The 26,709-nt window shown below is 35.8% G+C and overlaps 1 protein-coding gene across 5 annotated transcripts in view; it reads left to right on the top strand.

The window, feature by feature from the left end:
* Nucleotides 1-26,709, top strand: part of CNTRL (centriolin) — an 84,886-nt gene that overhangs the window by 16,111 nt on the left and 42,066 nt on the right. For 3 of the 5 annotated variants that reach the window (XM_081237397.1, XM_081237399.1, XM_081237396.1), the window contains 9 exons: nt 1,098-1,284; nt 5,301-5,497; nt 11,611-11,730; nt 12,712-12,940; nt 14,288-14,397; nt 16,833-17,027; nt 21,784-21,937; nt 23,156-23,376; nt 26,436-26,612. In XM_081237397.1, coding sequence (XP_081093523.1) covers nt 1,098-1,284; nt 5,301-5,497; nt 11,611-11,730; nt 12,712-12,940; nt 14,288-14,397; nt 16,833-17,027; nt 21,784-21,937; nt 23,156-23,376; nt 26,436-26,612 — 1,590 coding nt within the window. Of the gene's footprint in view, nt 1-1,097; nt 1,285-5,300; nt 5,498-11,610; nt 11,731-12,711; nt 12,941-14,287; nt 14,398-16,832; nt 17,028-19,710; nt 19,822-21,783; nt 21,938-23,155; nt 23,377-26,435; nt 26,613-26,709 lie in introns of those variants that run through there. The other 2 variants (XM_081237398.1, XM_081237400.1) reach the window with 2 other exon arrangements.

Genomic DNA, 26,709 nt, shown 5'->3' with positions numbered 1-26,709 from the left:
TAGATGTGAAAATACTTTAAAAACTGTAAGGAATACAGCATTAGAGTTTTTAGTATTTTAAACTTTCACCAGTAGAAGCCAATAATAATAAATAACATTTGTTTAATGCTGTGCAATGTTTATGCTTTCTCATTTCATCTTTATAAAGATGTGGTTAGGTGACTCTACCATGTCACTGTGACAGCCCAAGAGCCTCAGAGCCCAAGCCCCATGCCATGTTACACAGCATCACCTTGGAGCTCTTGGAGCTTATGGGGTGATGGGAGGAGGTAGCCATGAATCTATTTAAAATTTGCCACACATGTTCCAAAAGTAGTTGATCCCTAGATAGGACTGTTAACAGGAAAATCATTTATTAAATATTTATTATTATTTCTAATTTTATAAGACCTTCTCATCCCAGTTCATATTTGACATTGGCTTCAGTAAGAGGGCACATCCACTTGAGAGAGATTTATTTATACTAGCTATTAGTAGTAGTGTTTCTCAACCTTTTAAAATTCCTCTTTGGGTAAATATAAAAATCTTACTTCAGAACCGTGAGTGTCTCTACATATCCTTATTTCTTTTAACTATCAAGTATAACTGTTACCTGAAGATTTACCAAACTCCTTTTTTATAGCCATTTATATTTTTGATTTGTTCAGTCAGCATACTGAAAAGATAATAGGATTAGAGTTTCACAGTCTTGAATTCAAATCCTATTTCATTCACATATAACCTCTGAGCTTTGAGCAAGTCACCTAAATTCTTTGGACCTCAGTTTCATCATCTAGAAAATTAAGATGGTTCTTATATCATAGGTTTTTGTGAGGAGTCACAGATAAAATGGTATATGGAAAATGCCTAATATTGCCCTTGATACATTTTAGATTCTCAAATATTCCTTTCTTTTCCACCCTTCAAATCACTACTTTTGGATAATAGGTTTCATGAATAGGTTCCTTGCCATGTTAATAGCAACTTCCTTGATTTATTACTTCCCTTAGGTATGTTTATGATTTTTATTTTATTTATTTATTTATTTGTTTTAACATCTTGATGTTTATGATTTTTAAATACAGTTATACCAATTATAATGTTACCTATCATTTCAGCTCCAAGATGTAAGCAAATTGAAACCACTTCAAGATTTGACTTCTGTGATCCTAGCTGAAAATCCAGTTGTGACCCTTCCTCATTACCTCCAGTTCACCATTTTTCACCTCCGTTCACTGGAAAGTTTGGAAGGTCAGCCAGTAACCGCTCAGGACAGACAGGAAGCTTTTGAGAGATTCAGTTTAGGTGAGGTGACATATTTTTAAAAGACTAAATTTGGGTGGGAGAGGAATTTATTTTCAGAAATTATCCAGAAAAAATATATTTATTATGACCTTTATAATGCTATTAAAATTTGCATAGACAATGGCACCATAAATCAGTGAACTCAGCAAATATTCATTAGGCATGTACTGTGAGCCAGGCACTGTATCTGGCACTAAAGATATAATGATGATCAAGACATAAGGTACTGGCCTTCGTGCAGCTTGTGTTTTAGTGGAGAGAAGATAGACAAAAAAAACAAGTAAACCCAGATAAAGTAACAGAGGAGAACCCCCTTTTTGGAAAGTGGTGTAAAGGAATGGCTCTCTGAGGAAGTGACATATAAGCTGAAGGCAAAGGCAGGAGAGGATTAGTCATGTGAAGAAAGGCCTGAGGGAGAGGGAGCAGCTTGTACTTTTAGATGGAAAGACCCTGGTGAGTTGAGAGACAGAAAGAAGATCAGTATGACTGGAGGATAGCCCAGGTAAAAGTTTGGAGAGATGGGGAGGGGAGAGATGGCACAGGGCCTTGGGGTTTGGATTTTATTCCAGGTGCAGTGGAAAGCCACTGACAACTTTTAAGCAGGGGTTTATATATTAAGATTATTTTTGATGTTGGATGGAGAATGATTTGAAGCAGGGCAAAATAGAGATAAAGGGACATGTTAGAAGGCTATTGCCTTAGAAATGTTGGTGGCCTGTATTTAGGTGGTAGATGTGGAACAGACAGATCAGCTTTGGGAGTAGAATCAGCAGCACTCTCTAATGGATTGGATAATCCTCAAGCTTCTGGCTGGAGTAAGTGGTTGGATGGTAGTATTGTTTTGGAAAATGGGAGAACTCAGAATGCTGAGTTTGAATGTCTGTGAGACAACCAAGAATAGAATCAGAAATATGAGTCTGGAGTTTAAGAGATCTGTCCTAGAGATATAAATTTTGGATTCATCAGCATAAAAATAATATTTAATTCCACCGGAATCAGCTAGCTCACTCAGGCAGGGGTTTGGAAGAACATGAAGAGGAGCCAGTTAAGAAAACTGAGAAAAAGAGGCCAGCAAAGTAGGAGAAAACCAGGAAATAGTAGGTTGCAGAAGCCCAGGGAAGATTTCAAAAGAGAAAGTGGTCAGCTATGCTGAATGTTGCTGAGACATGAAGAAGAAAGATGATCACAGAGAAGTGCTTTAGATTGACAACATGATGATAAGCTTGCCAAGAGCAGTTAAGGAGTGGCTGGGACAAATGCTAGATTATAGATTGAAGACTGAATGGGAGGGAGACATTTGGGTCAAGATTTGAAATTGCCTCCTACAGTTTCCTCCCCTAGTACCTAATAAATGAATTTTTTAAAATAAGTTTAAAAAAATTTCACCTGTAGCTTCCAACCAGGAAATGGAGGAGCAAGTGCAATAAACCTCAAAGCTAGTAATCAAAGCAACAGAAAATATTCAAGAGCGGAGTGGAGAGACAAATCATGGCTTAGTTCTTTTGGTCCCTAAGAAGACAAGGAGATGAGATTAGAAAAAAAGAGGAAAGATTGTCTGTTGATAAGAGGGATGGGACACTTTCTCCGTCAGAAGGGAGAGAAGATGCGTGTAGGTATGGGTAGTTTTGTTGCCTTGGTGGTAGGAAGATGAGGAAGTTCCCACTGGTGGGGTCTGTTTTCTCAATAAAATAAGAGGTCATCAGCTGAGAAAGAAAATAGAAGGAGTACAACATTGCAAAGCAACTATACTCCAATAAAAATTAATTTTAAAAAAAGATTGGAAATAAAAGAAAATAGAAGGAATATGGGAGGTTTGAAGGGAAGAGGAAGGCATGAAATAGCCTAACATGATAACGTTAGGGCATGAGCCTGTATGTTCAACCATTTGAAATTGATGTTAGTCCATTTTGACTTATAAAAACAGCAGTTTCATATGGTTTGATCCAATACTTGAGAAATGTGGTAGATTTTTATTTGTTTCGGATCCCCCTAACTCAACATTTGTTACCCAGAAGTTGATGTTTTGGAATCACTAAAAAATATAAATAATGCAAAGGGAATTCATTATATAAATATACTGTTGGGGGAAATGTTTAAAGTACTTATAATTCATTCACAACTTTGAATGTTAGTTAAGAGCTTTTAGTTATGCTGAGCTCTTGGGATCCAGTGCTAATACAGATAGATGCAGTTTCTGCTTTTGCAAAACTTTAGTGGAGAAGGCAGACAGCCAAGCTATTTGATCACATTTTCCAACTCCCTCTGTGAGGAGGACTGCAGCAGAGGTGCAGGGTGGCATCATAGCATCCCTGAGGAGCATCCAGCTGGGGGAGGGTAGAGTCAGGGCAGGCTTCTCAGAATGGTTTTTAAAACTAAGACCTGGAGGATGCAAAATAGGCCAGGAGGAGATAGAGGAAGACAATTCCAGGGAGAAGGTGTGAATAAAAGCCTGCAGGTGGACAAAGTTTTCGACAAAATTCAACACCCATTTATGATAAAAAGCTTCTAAAAAGTAGGCATAGAGGGAGCTTACCTCAACATAATAAAGGCCATATATGACAAACCCACAGCCAACATCATTCTCAATGGTGAAAAACTGAAACCATTTCCTCTAAGATCAGGAACAAGACAAGGTTGCCCACTCTCACCACTGTTATTCAACATAGTTTTGGAAGTTTTAGCCACAGCAATCAGAAGAAAAAGGAATCCAAATTGGAAAAGGTGAAGTAAAGCTGTCACTGTTTGCAGATGACATGATACTATACATAGAGAATCCTAAGGATGCTACCAGAAAACTGTTAGAGCTAATCAATGAATTTGGTAAAGTAGCAGGATACAAAGTTAATGCACAGAAATCTCTTGCATTCCTATACACTAATGATGAAAAATCTGAAAGAGAAATTAAGGAAACACTCCCATTTACCATTGCAACAAACAGAATAAAATACCTAGGAATAAACCTACCTAAGGAGACAAAAGACCTGTATGCAGAAAACTATTAGACACTGATGAAAGAAGTTAAAGATGATACAAACAGATGGAGAGATATACCATGTTCTTGGATTGGAAGAATGAACATTGTGGAAATGACTCTACTACCCAAAGCAATCTACAGATTCAATGCAATCCGTATCAACCTACCAATGGCATTTTTCACAGAACTAGAACAAAAAATTTCACAATTTGTATGGAAACACAAGAGACCCCAAATAGCCAAAGCAGTCTTTTCTTTTTAAGAAGTTGTTTTTTTTTTAATTTTACATTTATTATTTATTTATTTATTTTTGGCTGCATTGGGTCTTTGTTGCTGCGTGCTGCCTTTCTCTAGTTGCAGCGAGCGGGGGCTACCCTTTGTTGTGGTGCGCAGACTTCTCATTGCAGTGGCTTCTCTTGTTGCAGAGCACGGGCTCTAGGCATGCAGGCTTCAGTAGTTGTGGCACACAGGCTCAGTAGTTGTGACTCATGGGCTCTAGAGCACAGGCTCAGTAGTTGTGGTGCACAGGCTTAGTTGCTCTGCGACATGTGGGATCTTCCCAGGCCAGGGCTCAAACCCGTGTCACCTGCATTGGCAGACAGATTCTTAACCACTGTGCCACTGGGGAAGCCCCAAAGCAATCTTGAGAAAGAAAAACGGAGCTGGAGGAGTCAGGCTCCCGGACTTCAGACTATACTGCAAAGCTACAGTAATCAAGACAGTATGGTACTGGCACAAAAACAGAAATATAGATCAACAGAACAGGATAGAAACCCCAGAGATAAACCCACGCACCTATAGTCACCTTATTTTTGTGTTATCTTTTAAAATTGTTATCCACATGGTAATACCTTCTTACATCTAAACAGAAATCACTTTCTAGCTCAAAATAATCTTTTTTTCCAAAACCATAGTGAATAATTTTAAAAGTAGAATTGTATATATACTATTCTAAGACTTCTTTTGCTATTATTTGAGAAATAGTCTTATGTTTCTTCAAATAGAAAATATAATGATCAATAAAATATTAAATTTGTACTAGCAGAAGAGGTAGAAAGACTGGAAAGAGACCTGGAGAAGAAGGTGATGGAAACTGAAGAGCTTAAAAGCAAACAAACAGGGTTCCTCGAGGAAATTAAAAATCAAGATAAGTTGAACAAATCATTAAAAGAGGAGGCCATGTTACAAAAACAGAGCTGTGAGGAGCTAGAGAGTAACCTAAACACGAAAAATGAACTGGTAAGTCCGTATTTTACATTGCTTTGACTATATTCTCTTGAAATAGAAAATTCTTTGTTCTTAGGTCTGAAAACACAACTTCCTGACTATAAAATGGGGAAGATGTGGTTTAACAGAAATATGTGCAACAGGTTTGACAGGTTTCAGTTGACTGCACACTGTATGGTATGGCTGCCCAAAAGATGCATACTATCTTGAGCCGTGTTATGTGAAAGTATGATATCCAGAACAAATGAGGAAGATGAAGCCCCACACCATGGGTAGTTGGTCAGACTGCCGTTAGATGTCTGTATTTTTTTAAACAACAACACTGTTGGTGAGACTGTACGTTGGCAAAAACTTTTAGAAAGCAATTTGGCAAAATTATCCAAATTTAAATGGATGTACCCTATGTCCTGTATATTGGAAATATTGTATATAATATTTATATTATTTATTGGTTAGTATGTAATAGTTATAGTATAATATAATATATTTCTAATAATATAGTCTGTAGAAATGGTAGCAAGAATGTATAAAGATATTATATATGTGGATACATGCATATATGTATATAAATATACATATACACATATATATACAAGGACATTGACTACATTATTGTCTATATTAGCAAAATATTGAGAATAACTAAAATGTCCCTCAGTGGATATCCATGTGGTAGAATAATAGTGTTCTTATCAAAGGAAGGTAGAGCTGTATATCCTCATATGGAAAGATGTCTAACATATATTGCTATATGAAAAAAAGCAAGCTGTATATCAAGTATGGTCCTATATATAAAGGAAGTATATAATAGTATAAGTATGTGTAAGTCAAATGGTAGAATGTCTACCAAGTTCTTGACAGCAGTTATTTTAAGGGAGTAGAATTATAGAGCACTTTCAAATTGCCATATATGCATATCTTTAATGTTTAACTTTTAAATAATTTGGCTTTACGGTTGAAATAGGTAGAAAAGATATCCTAAAAGAGAAAGATTCAGACAGACTAGATAGCATATCTTCAGAAGGTACCTGACCCAGAGGCTTCAAAGGTCTTGAGACCATGTCTGAAAAGTGGCCAGAGCAACAGGGGTGTCCAGGCTGGAGAAGAGGAGACCCAGTGAGCTCTGACGATTGCCTTCAGATAGTCAAAGGACTGTTTCATGGAAGAGGGACAGGAGTTATTGATGAAGGTACCAAGAGATAAAATTAAGAAATGGCAAATAGAATTATAGGAAAACAGTTTTTCATTTAGTAATGTAGAAGAAATCTATATAATAGCTGTCTTGAGATAAAATGTGATAACTCTGGAATGTGTTTGCTATCGCTGAATCAGGCCATGTGCTCAGGGTTTAGGGAAAAGATTAAAAAAAAAACATTGGTCAGGGAGATGGACTAAATCACCTTAAAAGCCCTTTTCAACCTAGATAATTTGATTCCGTAAAATTATTAGTCTACTTTCCTTGAAGAAAAAAATAGCTATTGGTACTCTCTTTTCTTTTTCTTTTGACAGTTCTTCTTCTGATCTGTGCATAACTTAGAGAATTGTATTTCTCATATAATTAATAGAATCCTTGATACAGTTATCTTTTTTTTTTTTTTTTTGCATCCCCCTTTCAAGATTGGCATTCTGGCTTAATTACTTGATTTGTTGACAAGAATCCTGCCTAAGCACTTATATTTTTAAGCAAGACAAAAGAGCGTTCCCTCCTCTGTATAGAGAGGGAAATTGTTACTTGAAATCCAAATACTACTTAATTACCTCTTTCTTGAGCTCTTCTTTGTCAGGGGGACATGATAAAAGACAGGGCAGCTTTCCCAGCTCTGTTAGTCAAACATTCGGAGCATTTGTGGCTTCCTTCATATGCCTCTTATTTGAAGGTAGTTTTCAAATTTGTCTGCTGTGTTCTGAAGGCATATTATATATGATGTTAATAACCCAGTGATTATCAGTGGTCTTATAATATGCATAGATCTGTTGCACTCCATTCCATAATAGAGTGGACTGATGAGTAATTAAATTATTGAAGACATATTACAATCAGTTTTATTTTAGCAGTGAACTCTTTGTGCCATCACTTAACAGTTGTATTTAAAATACAAAAATAAAACAGTACTTAAAAAAAACACAGTACTTACTTTGGTATCACTTGATATTTGTGAACATTTAATAAATTTTCCTGAGTTATTGATCTTTTTTGTAGTGTAGAATTCATCTTGTATTATTAAGACAAAAAAACATTATGATTTCCATATGCTGACTCCCTGGTGCACGTTAAGTCAACCGATTGAAAATCATGGCAAAATATTTTATTTTATATTTGTGTGCTATCCCAAAATTATGGATTATTATAGTTGCCTAGTTTTCTCTTTTGTTCGTTTATTATGTTGATATGTTTATGCTGTAAATAAATGTTTTGTAAATTGTCAACAGTTTTTGTTCTTTTTTTTTCCTGTAACTGTTTTCAGTTAGAAGACAGACTGTGCTCTTTCTGAGTCATTATGTTACTTTTATCATTAACTATTTAAAAACACTTTATATACAAAGTTACTATATGTTTATTATAACAAATTCAGATAACACAAATGTATACAGTAGAAAATGAAGGTTTCACTCTTCCCCTGCCACATTCCTTGGAGGTTAGTATGTATCCTTTTTGTTTTCTATGCTTATACAATATATATATATAATTACATAGTGTATATGTAATTAAATATATATTTTTTTGAATGTTTTGTGATTAAAAAAAATTTCACTATATGTTTTTTTTAATTCTGCCATCTTATTTTTTACAAAACAGTATATCATTGGACAGCTGTCCAAGTTAAAAAAATACATACACGTGTGTATGTGTGCACACATATATACACAAACACATAAATTCTTTTCAAAGTCTATATTGTGTTCCACTATACGGATTTTCCATGATTTATTTAACCTTCTCTTATTGATGAATATTTAAGTTGCTTCCACTTTTTTGTTATTAGAAACAATACTATAGAGAAAATCTTTATATATATGTATCTTATGCATTCATACTAGTACTTCCTTAGCATAATCACTATAAGTTTTAAATTTTTAAATTTTGATAGCTATTAACGTTACCACTCAAAAAGCTTATAACTGCTTCACACTTCTATAGCAGTGGGTGAAGGAGCCCAACCCCAACTTGATAGTATTATTTTGAACTTGTAAATAGGATAGAAAAAAATGGAATCTCATTGCTTTTATTTCGCATTTCTTTAGGTATTGGAGAGCTGAGTACTGCATATGTATTTCTTAGCTATTCTGTATTTCTTCTTCAAATTCATATTGTTTTGCCAGTTCTTTTATTATTCCAAAGGACTATTCTATGTTAAAAAAAAAAGAATTCTGTGTCTTATTCTAAGAGCCTACATTTGAAAAACATTTTCCATTATCTTATGCAGAATATCTGGTGATAATATCACCTATAGTTGTATAATGTTTTCTAGTTTCATATAATAATTCCTCATGTAGTAAGTCAATTAACTTATAAATGAAGCATAGTAACGTTGAAGGAAAACTTCTGGTGGCCATTTAACCTGTAGTAGTCCCCCTCTTCTGCCACCAACAAATGTTAACTTTAATATTAATGTTACTCATTATCTTTTTGCAAGTTATTTAAACTCCTGTACTTGTTTCCTCATTTTTAAAATGAGGATGATTTACCTGTCCTGCCAGCCCCACAGAGTTGTGAGGACTAAGTGAGGTTATGAATGTGAAAATGATTTGAAATGAATCAAGCTAAGTAATGGAAGGTGCTAAATATGAAACTCCACTAGAATGATGATAAAGTGTGTCCATGTAAGAATAATGCAGGTATTAATAACCATATCTTCCTAAGGTAAGTTGTCAGTAAAGAGCAGCTTACGTTGTTATAGCCTCGCTCTCTAGAATTCTCCAGGTGATGGTATCTGTTTGATTCTTTCTCCTTTTAGCCCTTGTTTTGGTTTCTTGCAGACCCTTTTCTGCTGATTCTTTATTCTTCCTTAAAGGTAGTTTGTTCAGGACTGAATTGTATACTATGTTTTTCATGGTTTGCATGAAAACTTGTATGAATATCCTTATGTACATTTTAAGTTTTGAAACTGGCTTGCCTTTTGAGAAATGTGCTTGTGTGTATGTATAATTTTTTTTAATGATTGTTTACATAGGAGAGTGAATTTGAATGTGGGGGAAAGAATTTGTATCATTTTTCCTATTGGTAAATATGTTAACTGCAGTCAGCTCTTGATTATCCACAGCTAATACTGTAAGTAGCCTACTTTCCCGGGCTTTGACTCCCAATTTGCTCCCATTTATGCATTTCTTCAAAGGACATTTATTGAATGCTTACTATATGCTAAGCCTACTGCTGTAAAAGACACAAAGGTACTTTAAGATGCACAGAGTATTCATTATTAGAGTTGAGCCTTGAACAACACAGGGGTTAGTCCACGTATAACTTATAGTTGGTCCTCAATATCCTTAGTTCCTCGGCATCCACAGATTCAAACAACCACCGACTGTCTAGTACTATAGTATTTACTATTGAAAAGTATGAGTAAGTGAACCTGCTCAGTTTGAACCCACATTGTTCAAGGGTCAACTGTATTTGCCTGCGGAGACCAGTCCCTATAGCCTTCATGGTTCAGTCACATTTGCCTTTGTTTGTCCCCACTGCCACCGATCTTTAGGGAGAGAAGCGCAAGATTAGTTGACATAGTTGGTTGTGAGTTGCCTTCTAGAGAGTCAGGGACTTGTGAGCATTCAGTGAAAGCATCAGTGTGGGTAATGTGCTTGACACCCTGCAGCAGGACATCAAAGGCAGTGTAGTATAATAGAGTGTCGGATTTGAAATCGGGAAACTTGGAACTGAACTCTGCCTCTTCCACTACCAGCTGTGCAATTGGACAAGTTATTTAACCTCTCTGTACAGCTTTTATCATCTCATAGGGTAGTTGTGAAGATTCAGTGAGATAACATATGTCAAATGCTTAGCGTGGTGTCTGGCATACAGTGAGTACTCAGTCAGAATTACCTGTTATCCAGGTTAGCCTTACTTCCACTCAGATGGATAATCAGGAGGTGACTGAAAGCTAAATGCACGACTTTGATTTCACGGGCCTTGTAAAATGTTCATGTTTGTTTATGTTTTATTTTCTTCAGCTTGCATTTTTATATTAAAGAAGTTTTTCTGCATGCCTTTTTTTGTCTGGTATCTACTGTCAGACGCTGGGGGGAATGAAAAAGCAGAAATCACTTAGTGGACCTTTGAAATGAACTCAAGGATTGCTTTAGTAGAAAGGGGACTGGTACTGGTAGTTAATAAAATATTTAACTTGTGCCACCAATCTAATTATGTAACTTTTGACAAGTCAGTTCACCAATCTGGGACTCAGTTTCTTTATTTATAAATTCAGGGGGTTAGATTAGATGATTTTTCTTCTAGCTCCTAAAATTCCTAAGAATAACTAAAAAGTTGTAATTACAGTAGGATTACTTTATTAAAAATTTAATATCCCACATTTGGATCTGATTGAGCTTATTCACATCGCTTATCCTCCATTACAAAGAATAATGTTCTGAACACTTAAAACTGAGATGCCATTAGCCAAAATACTACAGCAACATCAGTACAACAATTAAAACCAATCTCCTATTTTCATCCTTCTCACTCCTTCTAATTTCTTAGTAATAAATGTCAAATATCATTTCTATCCATGATTTGAAACTATCATGAGTCAGTTAAATAAATTAGTACCAGTTATTGGGAAATCAGGAAGCAGGTACTTAGTAGACTAGTTACTTAAAAATAATTGATACAGAGTTATTTTCATGTTTGGATAAAGCAAATTTAAATGATTTTTAAAACTTTTATTCATTGTATCCTGAAATAACATATAAACTTCAAAGGTCTTTTATGTGATCTCTTATGAAATGATAATTTTGTATTTCATTCTTTGTAATACTTTAGAATTAAGATAAAATGCTCTTAATGTTATTCTATTTGCTGTGGGATTTCTAAAAATCTAATTATCAGTTATGATTAGAGCTTGCCACACCACTGTACCTTTATACTAACTTACTGAATCTGTGTGTTGTTTCATATCAAATTGGGCCAATAGCTAAGACAGAAGACCATGGAACTAACTCGAGCATGTCAGAAACAGTATGAACTGGAACAGGAATTGGCTTTTTATAAAATTGATGCTAAATTTGAGCCACTGAATTATTATCCATCAGAGGTGAGTTATTTTGATTTCGTAGTAATCCACAGTTAAAGCCAGCATAGAATGGGGCAGGGGAGGGCAGGGTGGTGGAGATGTTCAAATGCTTTTATCAATAACCACTCCATGTTTTTCTTATAAAGATATCAGCAGAGTATTTTGGTTGAATCTGTGAATTATTTGGCTCAGTGAAGTAGAGCAGTGTCCAAAAGAGGTTAAAAGCCCCAAGAGGATATTTGCCCACATCCATATTCGTAACCATAAGCAGCCCTTCTAATCCTCAGTTACCTCACTCAAGAGTGTGGTTGATCAGCTTCGTTAAATCCAAACCTCCAGGAAAAGTGCACTGCCTGCTTCAGTGACCATGGAATAGACATCTCCCTACATCGTTTTTTCAATAATCAGTGGGTTCACTATTAGTCAACCATTATTTGTACAAATACCATAAATGCCACTGCAACAGGGAACTGTTTAACTTCCAAGCTCCAGTCAATATCATATAAAATAATATATGATAATAAAATGTCATATCAAATATGATTTAGTAAAAATTTAGTATTTAGTAAATACTAAATACTAAATTTTTACGAAAAATTATTTTAGTAAAAATTCAACATTTAAAATTTATTAGACTGAGATTTTACTTATATATCAGCCAAGAAACCAAAATAAAACATGTAGATTTCTGATCTGAGAGATATAGCAGTGCTAAAAACAACAACAACAAAAAACACATAACTGTAGGCACTTCCTTAGTCAATCCAGCTCACTGTTTGGGGATAGGAGGAGTAATCCTTTTGAGACCATTTTTTGTTCTAGTTCCTTTTTAGTATATTAAGAATAAGATAAAAGGATTACATATATTTTTTAACTTCTGTGTATGTAGGATTACTGTTTAGGCAATTCTGTGATATATTCTTCATTAATAAAATGAATAATGTCACTTGACTGCATAGCAGTTACTTATTAAGTCACAAGATTTATTTATTTTGTTTTTAGTATGTTGACATTGATAAAGCCCCAGACGAAAGCCCTTACATTGGCAAATCCAGATACAAGAGAAATATGTTTGCCACAGAGAGTTATATTACCGATAATGCCCAGCTAGTAGAGATCAAGAGGATGGATCCAGATGAAGGGGAACAACTTAGAAACGAACATGTGAACTTGAGAGCCCATACGCCACTGGACACACAACTGGAAGACAAAGAAAACAAAATAAGTGCAGGTTAAAAAAAGTTACTTTTAATTCTTTAAAAAGACAAAAGAATTGAATATATAAGCAAATTTTGTTTTTTGATTCTTCTAGTTAAACATGCTGAAGTTATTTATTATATTGTTGTTTACATGAGACGTCTAAAACAAAAACAGTGATTCATTGAGCAGATTATTTTTTAATGATCCCTGTTATGAAGAATGGGGTTTTTGACTGTTATTTGATAGCAGCATGTCCAGGGGCTCCAAGAATGTTTAAATTTCATCCTGCCAACAGGTGCTTCTCACCATTGGACTTATACATTCAAAGGCATCATTAGTAATAATTGAAGCAAGTAAAGTTATTGATTCCTATACATGTCGCCAAAACCTAAAGTAGTGCTTTGGATAAACTGGATCAGAGTGTACTCTCCTTAGGCTTAGGCCTGAGGATGGCCTCTGACTCTTCTTGACCTGCCCCACACTCCACCTCGTCAACCGCACCCTGCCCCCAGTCATCTAATTCAAGGAATCTTACTACTTCCTGGCAAGTCACAAAGAGGAAGAAATCAATCCAAGGGGACACTTAGAGACCTTCCAAATGGCAAACTTTGGACACACTTCCCCACTTAGCTGTATGCATATGGCGGAAGGAGAAAGCAGACCTGAGTTCATTCATCTCACTAGTAATCGTGGCCCATTGTGGGGATCTCAAGCAATGAGATTAGTTGCCCATCCCTTGGTTGGCAGCTAAATGGAATACATGGAAGGCCAATAGAGGTTGACTTGGAGAGGGGAGAAAAGAGGCCGAGTTGTCCGTGCCTGCGTATATATGCAAGGCTCTGGAAGGGGAAAGCGAAACTAAATCACACCAGCCTCAAGGGGCTCATAGTTTTATAGGAGGCAGGGAGGGAGAGAGAAATCAGGAATTTGAGGTGGAAAGTCACTGATTTGGGATTACCAAATCAGTAGTGAATTTCTTGATATTGAATCCCATCATAAAGCATTTGCTCTAACACAGGTTTTTGTTTAATACTCTAAACCTAATTATAACTTAGTGACATGTAAGCACATATTTACAAATAAAATCCTTATTCTTTCAAAAGAGTTCTTTAATGTTGGGAGTGTCAAGTAGAGCCCCTTTTATGTTAGGAATTTTACAAATAAATGGATCAATTATAGCTCTATGGCATATCATGAAACTATTCTAGAGATTAACTAATAGAGAGGAAAACAATCATAAGAAATTACTTTTTTTAATTCCTGTGTTGTATAATTGCAGAATTTAATTGGAGGAAGTTATTGCTAAGAAAAAGGTAGAAATTTGAGAATTCAAGATTTTTCTTGTGTGTGTCTGTGTGCGTGGTTTTTAAATTTGCAGCACAAGCTCGACTATCAGGACTGCATGATGAAATAGAAAAGGCAGAACAACAAATTTTAAGAGCTACTGAAGAATTTAAACAATTGGAAGAAGCTATACAACTTAAAAAAGTAAGTAAAAGTAAAGTTGCATTGCTAAGAGAAAATGCCAAAAATGAAATGTGTTTCCCTCTTCATAACCGTGTAAAACAATCTTTAAATCAGTGCTGCCTAATTAATTACAGAATAACAAATTTCAGAGTCAGATATGGTTCTAGCATTTTCCAATTTCATTTCCTTCCATTCACGATGACATCCTATTAGCATTTAATAGAGTGTATAGATACATGTTACTTAACCATTTATGTAAAAAGATATATTCGGTCTACTCTATTATGAAAGTGTCCAATTTACCCAGGGAAGCTGCTTCCTAATATATCTCTCCTAATTTAATTAAGCACTCACCACCTTTAAGATCCTGGAACCTAGATTAAGAGCCAGAAAACACCTCTACAATGAACATTATTAAACATGAGCAGCAAAAATATAAATGATATAAGATATGGTATACAAAAAGATGATGTCATGAAGAAGCAAGCAGCTCAAACCCATGATGTAGTTGCATAGGGAGAAAGTTCAAGAAAGGAAGTATTTTGACATTTTAGTTTTTAAGTAAGTAAAAGGTTTTAGTTATTTGCAACTTTTAAAAATCAGTATTTCAAAATTGTGATGGTAATGTATTCATACCATAGTAGGAAGAAAAGAAGGTGAAGTCCAAATTATATATTCTTTAAAAAAGATAACCCTGTGTCATTAGTTTCAAATTACTTAGTAACTAGAAATTGATTCAAGTTTATGTGGCAGTTGCTGACTGAGCTGGGCCCTGAGTAATGAAAAAAACAGATGTGTTCCTCTCTTATGGGCAGGAAGTAGGCAAAAAAATAAGTAAAAATAAGTTTAAAAGAAATGTGCAGTTAAACAACATAAGTTCTAGGGGGGAAAAAAAAGAAAATTAGGAGAGACAGTAAAGAGGATGTAGATTGCTGCAACCCACAAAGGCCTCGCTGAGGAAGTGACATTTAGGCTGAGACCCAAAGGATGAAAAGAAGCCAGTGAGGCAGAATTAAGGGCAAGCTTATTCCAGGCAGAGGTGACAGTGTGTGCAAAAGACTTCAGACTAAAGATTCCTCTGCAGGGTGAGGGAGAGTATAGTGGAAGATGAGGTTAAAGCTCATGCCAGGCACCATAGGCCATTTTAAGGGGTTTGAATTTTATTCTGAATGTAATGGGAAACCTTTGAAGGACTTCAGGTGGTAGCATGGCTGATCCTATTTGTATTTTTTTTTTTTTTTCTTTTTGTGGTATGCGGGCCTCTCACTGTTGTGGCCTCTCCCGTTGCGGAGCACAGGCTCCGGACGCGCAGGCCCAGCGGCCATGGCTCACGGGCCCAGCCGCTCCGCGGCATATGGGATCCTCCCAGACCGGGGCACGAACCCGTATCCCCTGCATCGGCAGGCGGACTCTCAACCACTGCGCCACCAGGGAGGCCCCCTATTTGTATTTTTATAAGGTCACTCTGGCTACTTGATGAGAGTGAAATGGGTTGAGAGAGATGGAAAAAATGGAGATGTGTACATCGGTTAGGAGGCTATTGTTTAGTACAGGCAAGACATGATAATGGCTTGGACTACAAAGGTGATGGTGGACATGGAGAGAAAGAAGACTAGGTAAAATCTGGCAGTAGAATTGACAGGACTTAAAGATGGATTGAAAATGGGAGATGAGGTGGATGGAGCTATTAAGAATGATTTTAATAAATAAGAATGTTTTATAACAGTACTGGCGAAAGCTTTATATAGATAAGTTGGTAGAAGTAAATAATGTACATAATTTTTAAGTAAATGGATGCTTACAAAATGTGCTTGGAAAAAATAGTTATTTTAAATGAGTAAGTACAATATAGCCTAAATTTTTCATTACATTGTCAGTTGGCTTGATATTCTAGTACAAGGGTAAGTGCTGTGTAAAGTCAGCTACCATTAATATTATGGTTATTATTATTAATAATTTATAAATTATACTAATATGACAACTTCATTTCTACCTGCTATTGTTTTCATAAGCTTTTATAAAATAAAATTTTCTATATATAATAAGGATAAAAGTATAAGATATGAATGGAGTGCCTAGGTATCTCCTGCATTTTACTTTATTTTTTTTTATTTTTATTTTTTTGCGGTACATGGGCCTCTCAGTTTTGTGGCCTCTCCCGTTGCGGAGCACAGGCTCCGGATGCACAGGCTCAGTGGCCATGGCTCACGGGCCTAGCCGTTCCACGGCATGTGGCATCTTCCCAGACCGGGGCATGAACCCGTGTCCCCTGCATGGGCAGGCAGACTCTCAACCACTGTGCCACCAGGGAAGCCCCTGCATTTTACTTATATTATTAAAAAAAAACTGATAGGGCATGGAATACCTTTTTAAATTGTACTAGTTGTTTTCTGTAAATTTGTAAATCAGTGTTGCTGTCCTCTGTTAATTGTATGTTGGGGTGTGGGGGGAATTAGATTTCAGAAGCGGAGAAAGACTTTCTTTTCAAGCAGTTGAGTGGTAGGATACAACTTCTAAATAAATTACGCCAAGAAGCTCTGGATCTAGAAATGCAGATGGAAAAGCAAAGAGGAGAAATTTCTGAAAAGCAGAAGGAGATCAAGGACCTGCAAATAGGTATTGATAGTCTGGATTCCAAAGACCCAAAACATGTAAGTAAATGAAGAGATCTTTGGCTTGTTCTATGGGGATGAGCATATCATTCTTTCTAGGTATTATGTCTTATCGTTTTTAGCTTCAGAGTCCTTTCTGAAAATCTCTTTTAGTTTGATGCACAAATCTGAGCGATACATATGTTTATATGTGTGTGTGTATATATATATAATATGAGTGTATGTATGTGTATTATATATATACATATGTGTGTATATACATACACACACATATATATAAAGTGTGTGTGTGTTTAAAACAAAACAACCTAGGGCTTGATGGAGATAGCTTTCAGTAGAACAATTGATGAATGATATACTTATTTTTTTTAAGTAATTGAATTTCATTATATTTCAGATCAAGAGAAACCTGCTCTAAGGTGCTCTCCAAACCTCTTACTCTTTCTCTCTCCTTGTTTTATTTTCTTCTTTCTTAACAGCAAGGTGGCAAGATGGGAGAGCTGAGGGGGTTCAGAATCCTTTTTCTACCTCTTCTTTAATCCTTTATGCAAATATTCCACTAAAGCTATTTGTTGTTTCATATTGTTTTGTTTTGTCCTTAAAAAGAAAACATTTCTCTAGAGTGTGTCTTCCTAAAAGGTGGCCAGAGGTGGTCAGGTGGCTGGATGATGGAGTTAGGTTCTTGTCTCTTTCTGTCTCTACTCTGAAAAGTCTTACTAATGGTTTATATTTTAGCCAATATTTGTAAAATAGAAATAAGGATATTTCCTGCATATTTTACTGGTATACTTTGAATAATAAGGTTATTTTAAAAAAAAGCTTTAAAATCTCTGGATTATGAGAAACCATAGTTTAACATGGTAAAGACAATGCACTAAAATTGCTTTATGTACTTGACAAGTTATTTAGTTATCCCTTTAAACATCTTAGTAAAATATCATAGATATTTTTTGGAGGCCAGCTAATTTTGACAAAGGGTGACCTGACCATATCATCACAGATATAAGGTCTTTTCTAACAAAAGCCTAAGACTTAGTATTAAAATTGAAACCAGGGCTTCCCTGGTGGCGCAGTGGTTGAGAGTCCGCCTGCCGATGCAGGGGACACGGGTTCGTGCCCCGGTCCGGGAAGATCCCACATGCCGTGGAGCGGCTGGGCCCGTGAGCCATGGCTGCTGAGCCTGTGCGTCCGGAACCTGTGCTCTGCAACAGGAGAGGCCATAACAGTGAGAGGCCCGCATACCGCAAAAAAAAAAAAAAAAAAAAAAAAATTGAAACCAAAAGTAGTCTTGATTATCTTGAAGAATTTTCATTACATGAAAAATTAGAGATTTTAAATAATATATAATATGGTCTATGATATCTTCGCATATCATATTTATTTGTTCAGAAGTCAGTGCTATGTTTATGAATGCTTGCATTAAGGAAAGTAGGGAAGAACTGGCCTATAGGCACTACCCAAAGCTCCTTTACTCCCTCTTGTAGTTCTGTGATCTATGAGTGTGATCAGAACCTAGATTGTCTGTTTGCTTTCAACTTAGGACTGTGATAGTCTTGGCATACAGGGAGTCTAATACACACTGGATTTCTGTAAAGAATTACATATAGAAAGGAGTTAAATGAGAAGTAGGAAAGGCATCCAAGTTTTGAAGGTAGTCAAAATCAATCTGTAATAGTGGAGATGAAACGTACAAGCCAGATTTTGAAGTTCCTTTTTGGTATTGTTAAAACTCGTGAAGGTTACTTCTTAGGATTACAGTCTTAGTCTGAGCACCAGAGGATGTCTCTTTTTAATTTGTTCACCTGGAAGGCGCATCTTTTTCTAATTTGCACAAAGCCACCTTAATGCCTAGTGTTAGGCACCCCATTTTAGGCTGCAAAATGTGAACATTTTAGCAAGAGGGAAAGAATCAAGAATGGTATTCTGCATATTTTTCTGCAGATACAGGCTTTTATTTAACTTTTATTATCTAATCAGATGAAGTATCTTTCTGAATAGCAAATAGAATTTAAAGTAAAAGCTTGAGAGATTAGGAAACAGTAAATGACTGAGATATGATGGAAAACAAGTATGTTAAGTGCCAGTGATGTGTCTTGCATTGCACTTGGTTTTAGGCACATATGGTGAGGAACTTTATTTTATTACACTATCCAAATGAGATTGGTGACTTTTTAAATTTGCATAAAATGAAAATGTGATTTAGAAAGATTAAATGATTTCCCAAAGTACCCTTTTTAGGAAGAGGCAGAGCCTCACAAAGGAGTTACAGGTCTAAAGAGATTAATTATTTTTAAAATTAGCTCAGAGCCAAGCCTAGTCAAGTTTTCAACAGACATAAGCATTTAACTAGTTTTCAAAAGGAAAAGGTACTATATAAAAATCAACTCCCATTTTAGTTCTAGAAAACATTCACAGTTAGAAGCAGAAATACCACAGGAGCAAACATAATAAAGGAAGATTTGTATCCCTGTTCCCTATCTAGCGATGCTCTATGGGAGCAAACTGTATGCTAAAGGCAATTAATCTGTAGTAATCTGTTGCAAAGGTTGTGCGTGATTGGCCTGTGGGAGCTTCCTGTGTTGTGATTTAAAGCGCAGAGGGTGTGGCCTGCCTGCAGAGGCTGCTTGTGATTGGACGGGCTGGGCTGCCGCTCAATCTCTGCCAGGAATGTGGTTTGAAGCGCTGGGAGGTTAGAGGCTCAGAGGCGTTTACAAAATTGTGGCTGTCAGAGAGGGAAGTGCACATGAATTTCAAGACAGCATTAGAAAGCGTTCCGCCCACAGTTCCTCTGTTCTCAACGGCTCAGTTTTAACAGGACAAATTCTAAATTAAGGTATGATCATTTTCTCTCTCTGTGTATAAAGGATTTAAAAAGGAGGAGGAGTGAGAGATGTAAGTTCCTGTTTTTACAGTACCTCTATTGTGAGCTCCATGGTAGTGAAAATCGCTGAATCTACTTTTGCTCCCATGTGTTTAATGCAGGTCATTGGTGTATTGAACTAATTTTTTGTCCTGCATGTAGAGGTTTCAGTGGAAGTTTTAATGGTGAATTTTTAAGATTTATTGATACAGATATGAGTGTAGAACTTTTTGAAAATTCTTTCTTGAGCCATAAAAATCCTAAATTTACTTAGAATTTAAGGTTTTATCTGCAGTTACCTTTTCAGAAAGACTTCAGATGGGTGTTTTGGGAGAGTAGAAGGGTTTTGAACATCCATTACGTTTTACCAGTAGTAAAATAAAAACCTTCCAATCAAGCTGCCTCTCATTTATTCTTCAGAAATGAAGAGACTTTCTTTCTTGTCTTTGGAGGCAACAGACTTGTAAAATTGAGAAATGTTCTTTTATAATCAAATTATAGTCCTAGACTTGAGACGCGTGGAGTTCATTGTTCAGACGAATATTGTTCTTTCTCCTGGTAACTTTCTCTTGATTTATTATTGTTCTGTTCCTCTGATCCTGTGGGGGCAAACTAGAGCTGCAAAGGTGTGATGTGAGTGGGAGGGCACAGGTTCTCTTGGGGAATTATTTTGTCTCCATATGAACAGTTGCTTAAGGAGACCTGGGCAAGTCATTTGATGGATCTGAGATTCAGTTTTCTCACATGTAAAAGGAAGAGTTAGACTAGGTCATCAATTTTCAGTTTTTTCCCCCAGCACACCTGAGAAATACAATCCAATCCTTTCAGTTAACAGTAGCTCCCTAAAGCGATGACTGTCAGAGTGTGTGTGGGTGTGTGAAAGCTCTTTCCACCAGGGGCATATGTAGTGGTTGCAGTTGTATGTAGTGGTTGTAGGGGTGTGCCTCCATAGGGCCCTCCATCTTGAGAATCACTGGGCTAAATGGTCTTCGAGGACCCTCTCAACTCCCAGTTTATGGAACTTAAAAGCAAAATGTTTCTTTGCATAAGGAATTGAAAATAAACTCGTTGAGGACACGGAGAGGGGGAAGGGTAAGCTGGGACAAAGTGAGAGAGTGGCATGGACACATATACACTACCAAATGTAAAATAGATAGCTAGTGGGAAGCAGCCACATAGCACAGGGAGATCAGCTCGGTGCTTTGTGACCACCTAGAGGGGTGGGATAGGGAGGGTGGGAGGGAGATGCAAGAGGGAGGAGATATGGGGATATATGTATATGTATAGCTGATTCACTTTGTTATAAAGCAGAAACTAACACACCATTGTAAAGCAATTATACTCCAATAATAAAGATATTAAAAAAAAGAAAATAAACTTGAATTCTAAGGAAGTATTTATTTCATGTCGCTATTTCCCCCAAAAAACCTTTTTAAAAATTATACTTAATGTTTTTTAATAAAAAGTTATTACTTGTCTATTATAAAAATTTTTAGCTAAAAAAACTTATTAAAAATCTCCTGTAATCTTTCCACCCAGATATAACCTTTGTTAACATTTTAGAATATAGCCTTTTCCTATGGGTATATGTATATATAATCAATTAACTTCTTGGAAACCTTTTGGAAAGATACATTTTAGTGCAGTGCAGAGAACACTGAAATTGGCTACATTAACTACTAGCTGTTACCTGGGAAAAATCACTTAACCTTCCTGAGCCTCAGTTTGCTCATCTGTAAAATGGAGATGATTTCCACATCAAGTTATCATGAGGTTTAAATGAAAACTATTCATGTGAAAACAACAGTGTCTGACACAAAACAGATGCAAATTGTTACAGTTTCTTTTCCACTCTTCCCTAGAAATGTTATTAAGGATTATTATTTTTATAAGAGTGTAAAGAATTTGGGCTTTTAATTTTTTTTTTCAATTCAGTGCCATATGAAGGCTCAGAAAAGGGGTAAAGAACAACAGCTTGACATTATGAACAAGCAGTACAAACAACTTGAAAGCCGTTTGGATGAGATACTTTCTAGAATTGCTAAAGAAACTGAAGAGATTAAGGACCTTGAACAACAGCTTACTGAAGGTGAGAATTTAAGTATGATTTAAGGTAAATCAGATTCAGTGTTAATAAAAGACAAATAACAGGCATTAATCAAGATATTAGCTGAATATGCTTCAGCTGTTAGTACTAGTATTTGATAGGGAAATATTTGCAGAGTACTCAAAAATGTTTAATAAAATTTAAAATTTTTATTTTAGTTTTCTTGGGTTGATGTCCTAGTGAGTCAGGTCACTATGGCAAGAAGTCCATACATTATCATGATAAACTCTGGCATGTGATTGTCTTCTTCTAAGTCCTAAAATCTTTTCAGGAGCGAAGAGTCCGTTGATATCAGGCATTCGGTGTCTGGTTATAAGGAGACTGTAGAAAGAATTTTAGGATCTATTTTTGCAGTGCAAATTTCAATTGTGACATTGCTGGGAATTCCCGGGTGGTTCTGTGGTTAGGACTCTTTTGCTTTTACTGCCATGGACCCAGGTTCAATCCCTGATTGGGGAACTAAGATCCCACAAGCTGCACAGTGTGGCCAAAAAAGAAAAAAATTTTAGTAAATAAATAAATAAATAATAAAAATAGATCTTCCACCCATTTAAAAAAATTATTTTAAAAAAATGTGACATTGCCATAATAGTGGAAGAGGAAGATAATAGACTGTAGTGGTGAGAGCCTTGGCTTGTGGTAAAAAGTCCCCAGTCCTTGTTTTGCCATTATCAGCTGTGTCACCTGGGACAAATTATTTCTGTCACGATCATTAGTTTGGGGGAAGATTAAATGAAATAGTGTTCATAAAGTGCCTGGACATAGTAAGTACCCAATATATGGTTTGTTTGTTTTTTTAAGTCTTCAGGTTACAGGTTAATGCTGCTAGTCTGGGATTTTACTTGGTTTTGTTTTGTGTGTCTAGCAGCAAGAACTGTTTTGTTGCACATTTTTCATTATTTTATTTGGAAATCACTACTTTAAACTTTTTTTAGCATGTATTAAGCATTTCATAAGCAATGCCAATGAATATACTATTTTTATTGTGTACCTGCTTAATACTCCTGTACCATGGATAATGGGGGGGAAAGCTATTACTATATCCTGAAAATGAAAACTAAGATAGTAGGAAATAATTGGAAGCTTATAATTTCATTCTTAGCTAGTAACAATAGCTAAGGAGACTAAATGCAGTAATTATGTATCTTGAAAGCATTTTCTTATATATATTATTGCCTTCCCTTTCTTCGTCTTGCTTAGGCCAGATAGCAGCAAATGAAGCCCTGAAGAAGGACTTAGAAGGTGTCATCAGTGGGTTGCAAGAATACCTGGGGACTGTCAAAGGCCAGGCTACTCAGGCCCAGAATGAGTGCAGAAGGCTACAGGATGAGAAAGAGACATTGCTGCAGAGATTGACTGAGGTCAAGCAGGAAAGGGACCAACTGGAAATAGTTGCCTTAGATGCAGAAAATATGAGGAAGGTATGATTTGTTTCTTCTTGTCTATTTTCCTTACCTTCAGAAGTAGATGATGTCCAAGTTAAGTTAGTTAAGGAAGTTAGCAACAGTGCAATTGTAAGTGACAAAAGTGTTAGGGGCTCTTTAGTGTTTTGGGGTTTTTTTCCCTTTAGTTGTGATACACTTGGAAACGTTATTTTTCCCTTACTAAGAAAAGGAAGATTATTTTAGCTGAATTTCTATCCCTGAAAAGTATTGTGATCAAATAACTCTAAAGAATAAGAAACTATAGCTATTACAAATACTGTATTAGATGTTCATATTTTGTTATTTGTGTAGCAAAATTAAGCATAACATAATTTTTCTTATTCTTGTTGCTGTTACTTCATAATTGTAATATTATTTTACAGATAACAAAACAGACACAGTATTGTAAATTATACCTTTCCATGCTTGATTTGTTGACATTCATTTGGAGATTTCACTTGCTCTGTTTTAGTTGTTTGGTAAACTTTACATTGCAGGAGAACCCAGATTCCCAAACCTCATCCTCAGTAGGGCTGGCTTTGGAAATTTGAATTAATTTGTTTTAATGTTATGAAATGTATCAGACATATAAGAGTATCAAAAATATTTAATACTATGTACTCACAGCTTAAAAACTAAGACATACAGATATATTTGAAACCCTCTGTGTACCCCTCCCAGAGGGAGCAAAATCCTGAATATGGTTATTATTTTCCTCTATCTCTCTTCTTTTATTATATGTGTATCCATCTATAAACAATACGTATTATAATTTTGCATAACTTTAGGATTTATATAAAAAGTACGTAGTGTATTCTTTGGCTACTTCCTTTCTTCATGTTTATGTTTTTGAGAATTATGCAAGTTGATACATGTAACTCTATTTTTATTGATGTATATAGCATCCCATTGTATGTGCCTACCACAAATTTATTGCTTATTCATTCTCCTCTTGGGGGATATTGAGGTGGTTTCCATTCTTTTGCTATTACAATATTGAGAGTGACATTCTTACACACATCCTGAGCATGGGGACTGTGTTCACAGTGGAACTGTGAGTCAGAGTGTACGTGCCTTCTCAGCTTCACTAGATATTGTCAAATTACTGTCCATAGTGATTTTGTGAATTTCTCTTCCCCCAGCAGCAGTGTGAAGGGCTACCATTACACCACATCCTTGACATCACCTCAATGTTATCTAACTTTTATTTTGTAAGCCTTAATTTTGAAATAATTTCAAGCTTACAGGAGAGTTGCAAGAATAGCTCACTATACCCTCCATTCAGAGTCACCAATTAATATTTTGCCACATTTGCTTTCTCTCTCTCTCATATATAATTTTACATGATTTTATATACATTGTTATAAAAAATTTTTACTAATCATTTTAGAATTAGCGGTAGACATCATGCTCTTTAGCTTCTAAATATTTCAGTGTGTTTCCTAAGAACAAGGACATTTTCTAAGATAAACACAGAATAAAGATCAAATTCAGGAAATTTAACATTTTGTCAGACTTAGTGTTTGCCAATGTGCTGAGTTTGAAATGATGTCTTTTTATTATGAAAATTTTTACATTTACAGGAAAGTTGAAAGAATAATTCATTGAGCATCTATGTGCTCTCTTAGATTCAACAAATATTTTTCTATATCTGTTTTTTTTGCTGGGTCGTTTGAAAATTGCAGATGTTATGACATCATCCCTTCAGTACATATCTCTTAAAAATGAGGACATTTTCCTACATCAGTGCAATACCATTATTATACCTAGGAAAATTAACAGCAATTCCCTAATATCATCTAATATCTGAGCCATATTCACATTTTCCCAATGTGCCAAGAATGTCTTTCATGGCATGTGTGTGTGTGTGTGTGTGTGTGTGTGTGTAGAATCCAGCTGGTAGTTCTGTAGAGTGTCCCATGTTCTGGATTTATCTGATTGTTTCCTCATGGTTTGTTTAACTTGTTTCTCTATGCTCTGTGCAAAATTGTGTCTTGTTTTAACTGCATTCTCACTTGATTACTGGAGAGGTTAAGTACTTTTCATCTGTTTATTTGCCATTCACTTTTTCTCTTCAGTGAAATCCCTATTCATATTCTTTGCCCATTTTTTCTATTGGATTGTCTGTCTTTTTCTTAATGATTTGTAGGAACCTTTTATATATTCTGGATATTAATCCTCTGTTGGTTATATGTAGCATCTGCATTTTGGACAAGCAACCCATATGATTCAGATGCCAGGTGGTCTTTTGATCACTTACTGAGAAACTCTTCTATAGAAGTCCTTATCACAGGATTCTCCTCTTTAATCAGAATAGTTTAATTCTTCAAGATTCCAAATAAACAGATGAAAGCTATAATGTTTAATCATAAAAAAATAAATAGACAGGCTAAAATGAATCAGAACTGTGGTATGCTAATCAATAGGTACTTATATTCTTGTTAACACTTGTTTCTCTATCATCCTTAATATTAGAGAGTGCTAGTCCCGTTTTCTTCTTCTGGTAAGTGAACATACTATGGTTTAATAGGGAGAGTGTGGGCTTTTGGGTCAGAAATCTCAGTTCATATTCTGACCCTGTCCTTTTTTTAGCTGCACAGCTCTGTGCTGTTTACTTAGATCTTCATTCTCCATTTCCTCATCTATAAAACGGGGATAATACCTTGCCTTACACAGTTACTGTGAGGATGTAATTAAATAATGAACGTGAAAACATTTATTCCAGTGTCTGAAGGAAAATAGGCCTTAAATTTTATCCTCCTCTCATTTTTTCTTCTTATGAATACATAAGACTCGTTTAAAGTATCACACAACTGGTTACTTTGGAAAACATGTTGTAGCTTACTGATTTTTCTGATTACATTTAGTCAGTGTTTTTGTTTTCCAGCCTGGATTCACACAGCCTGCAGCTTCATCGTATTGCCATTGAGTACTCTGTGCCTGGCCAGCACTGGCTGGCCAGCATTTGCTTTAAGTGCTCAAGTTACTTATAATGACTTGCAGATGCTTAAGCAGCACACTGAGGGCTCTGTACTTAAAACACTGAATCCTTGCAGGAGCTTGCAGAGCTAGAAAGCGCCCTTCAGGAGCAGCATGAGGTGAATGCATCCCTGCAGCAGACCCAAGGAGACCTCAGTGCTTACGAGGCTGAGCTAGAGGCTCAGCTAAAAATAAAGGATGCCGAAGCCAACCAGCTCAAAGAAGAGTTGGAAAAACTAACAAGGCTCAGCCAGGTAAGTAAGAGCACAAAGCCATCTAGAAACCAAGTAGGCTGGGCCTTAACATAACAGCTTTCCTTTAATTTAATCGAAGATTAAACACTTTTTAATA

Source organism: Mesoplodon bidens (assembly GCF_964165515.1).
Source record: "Mesoplodon bidens genome assembly, chromosome: 6".
NCBI classification, from domain to species: Eukaryota; Metazoa; Chordata; class Mammalia; order Artiodactyla; family Ziphiidae; genus Mesoplodon; species Mesoplodon bidens.
This window is presented reverse-complemented; position numbering and strand designations above follow the sequence as displayed.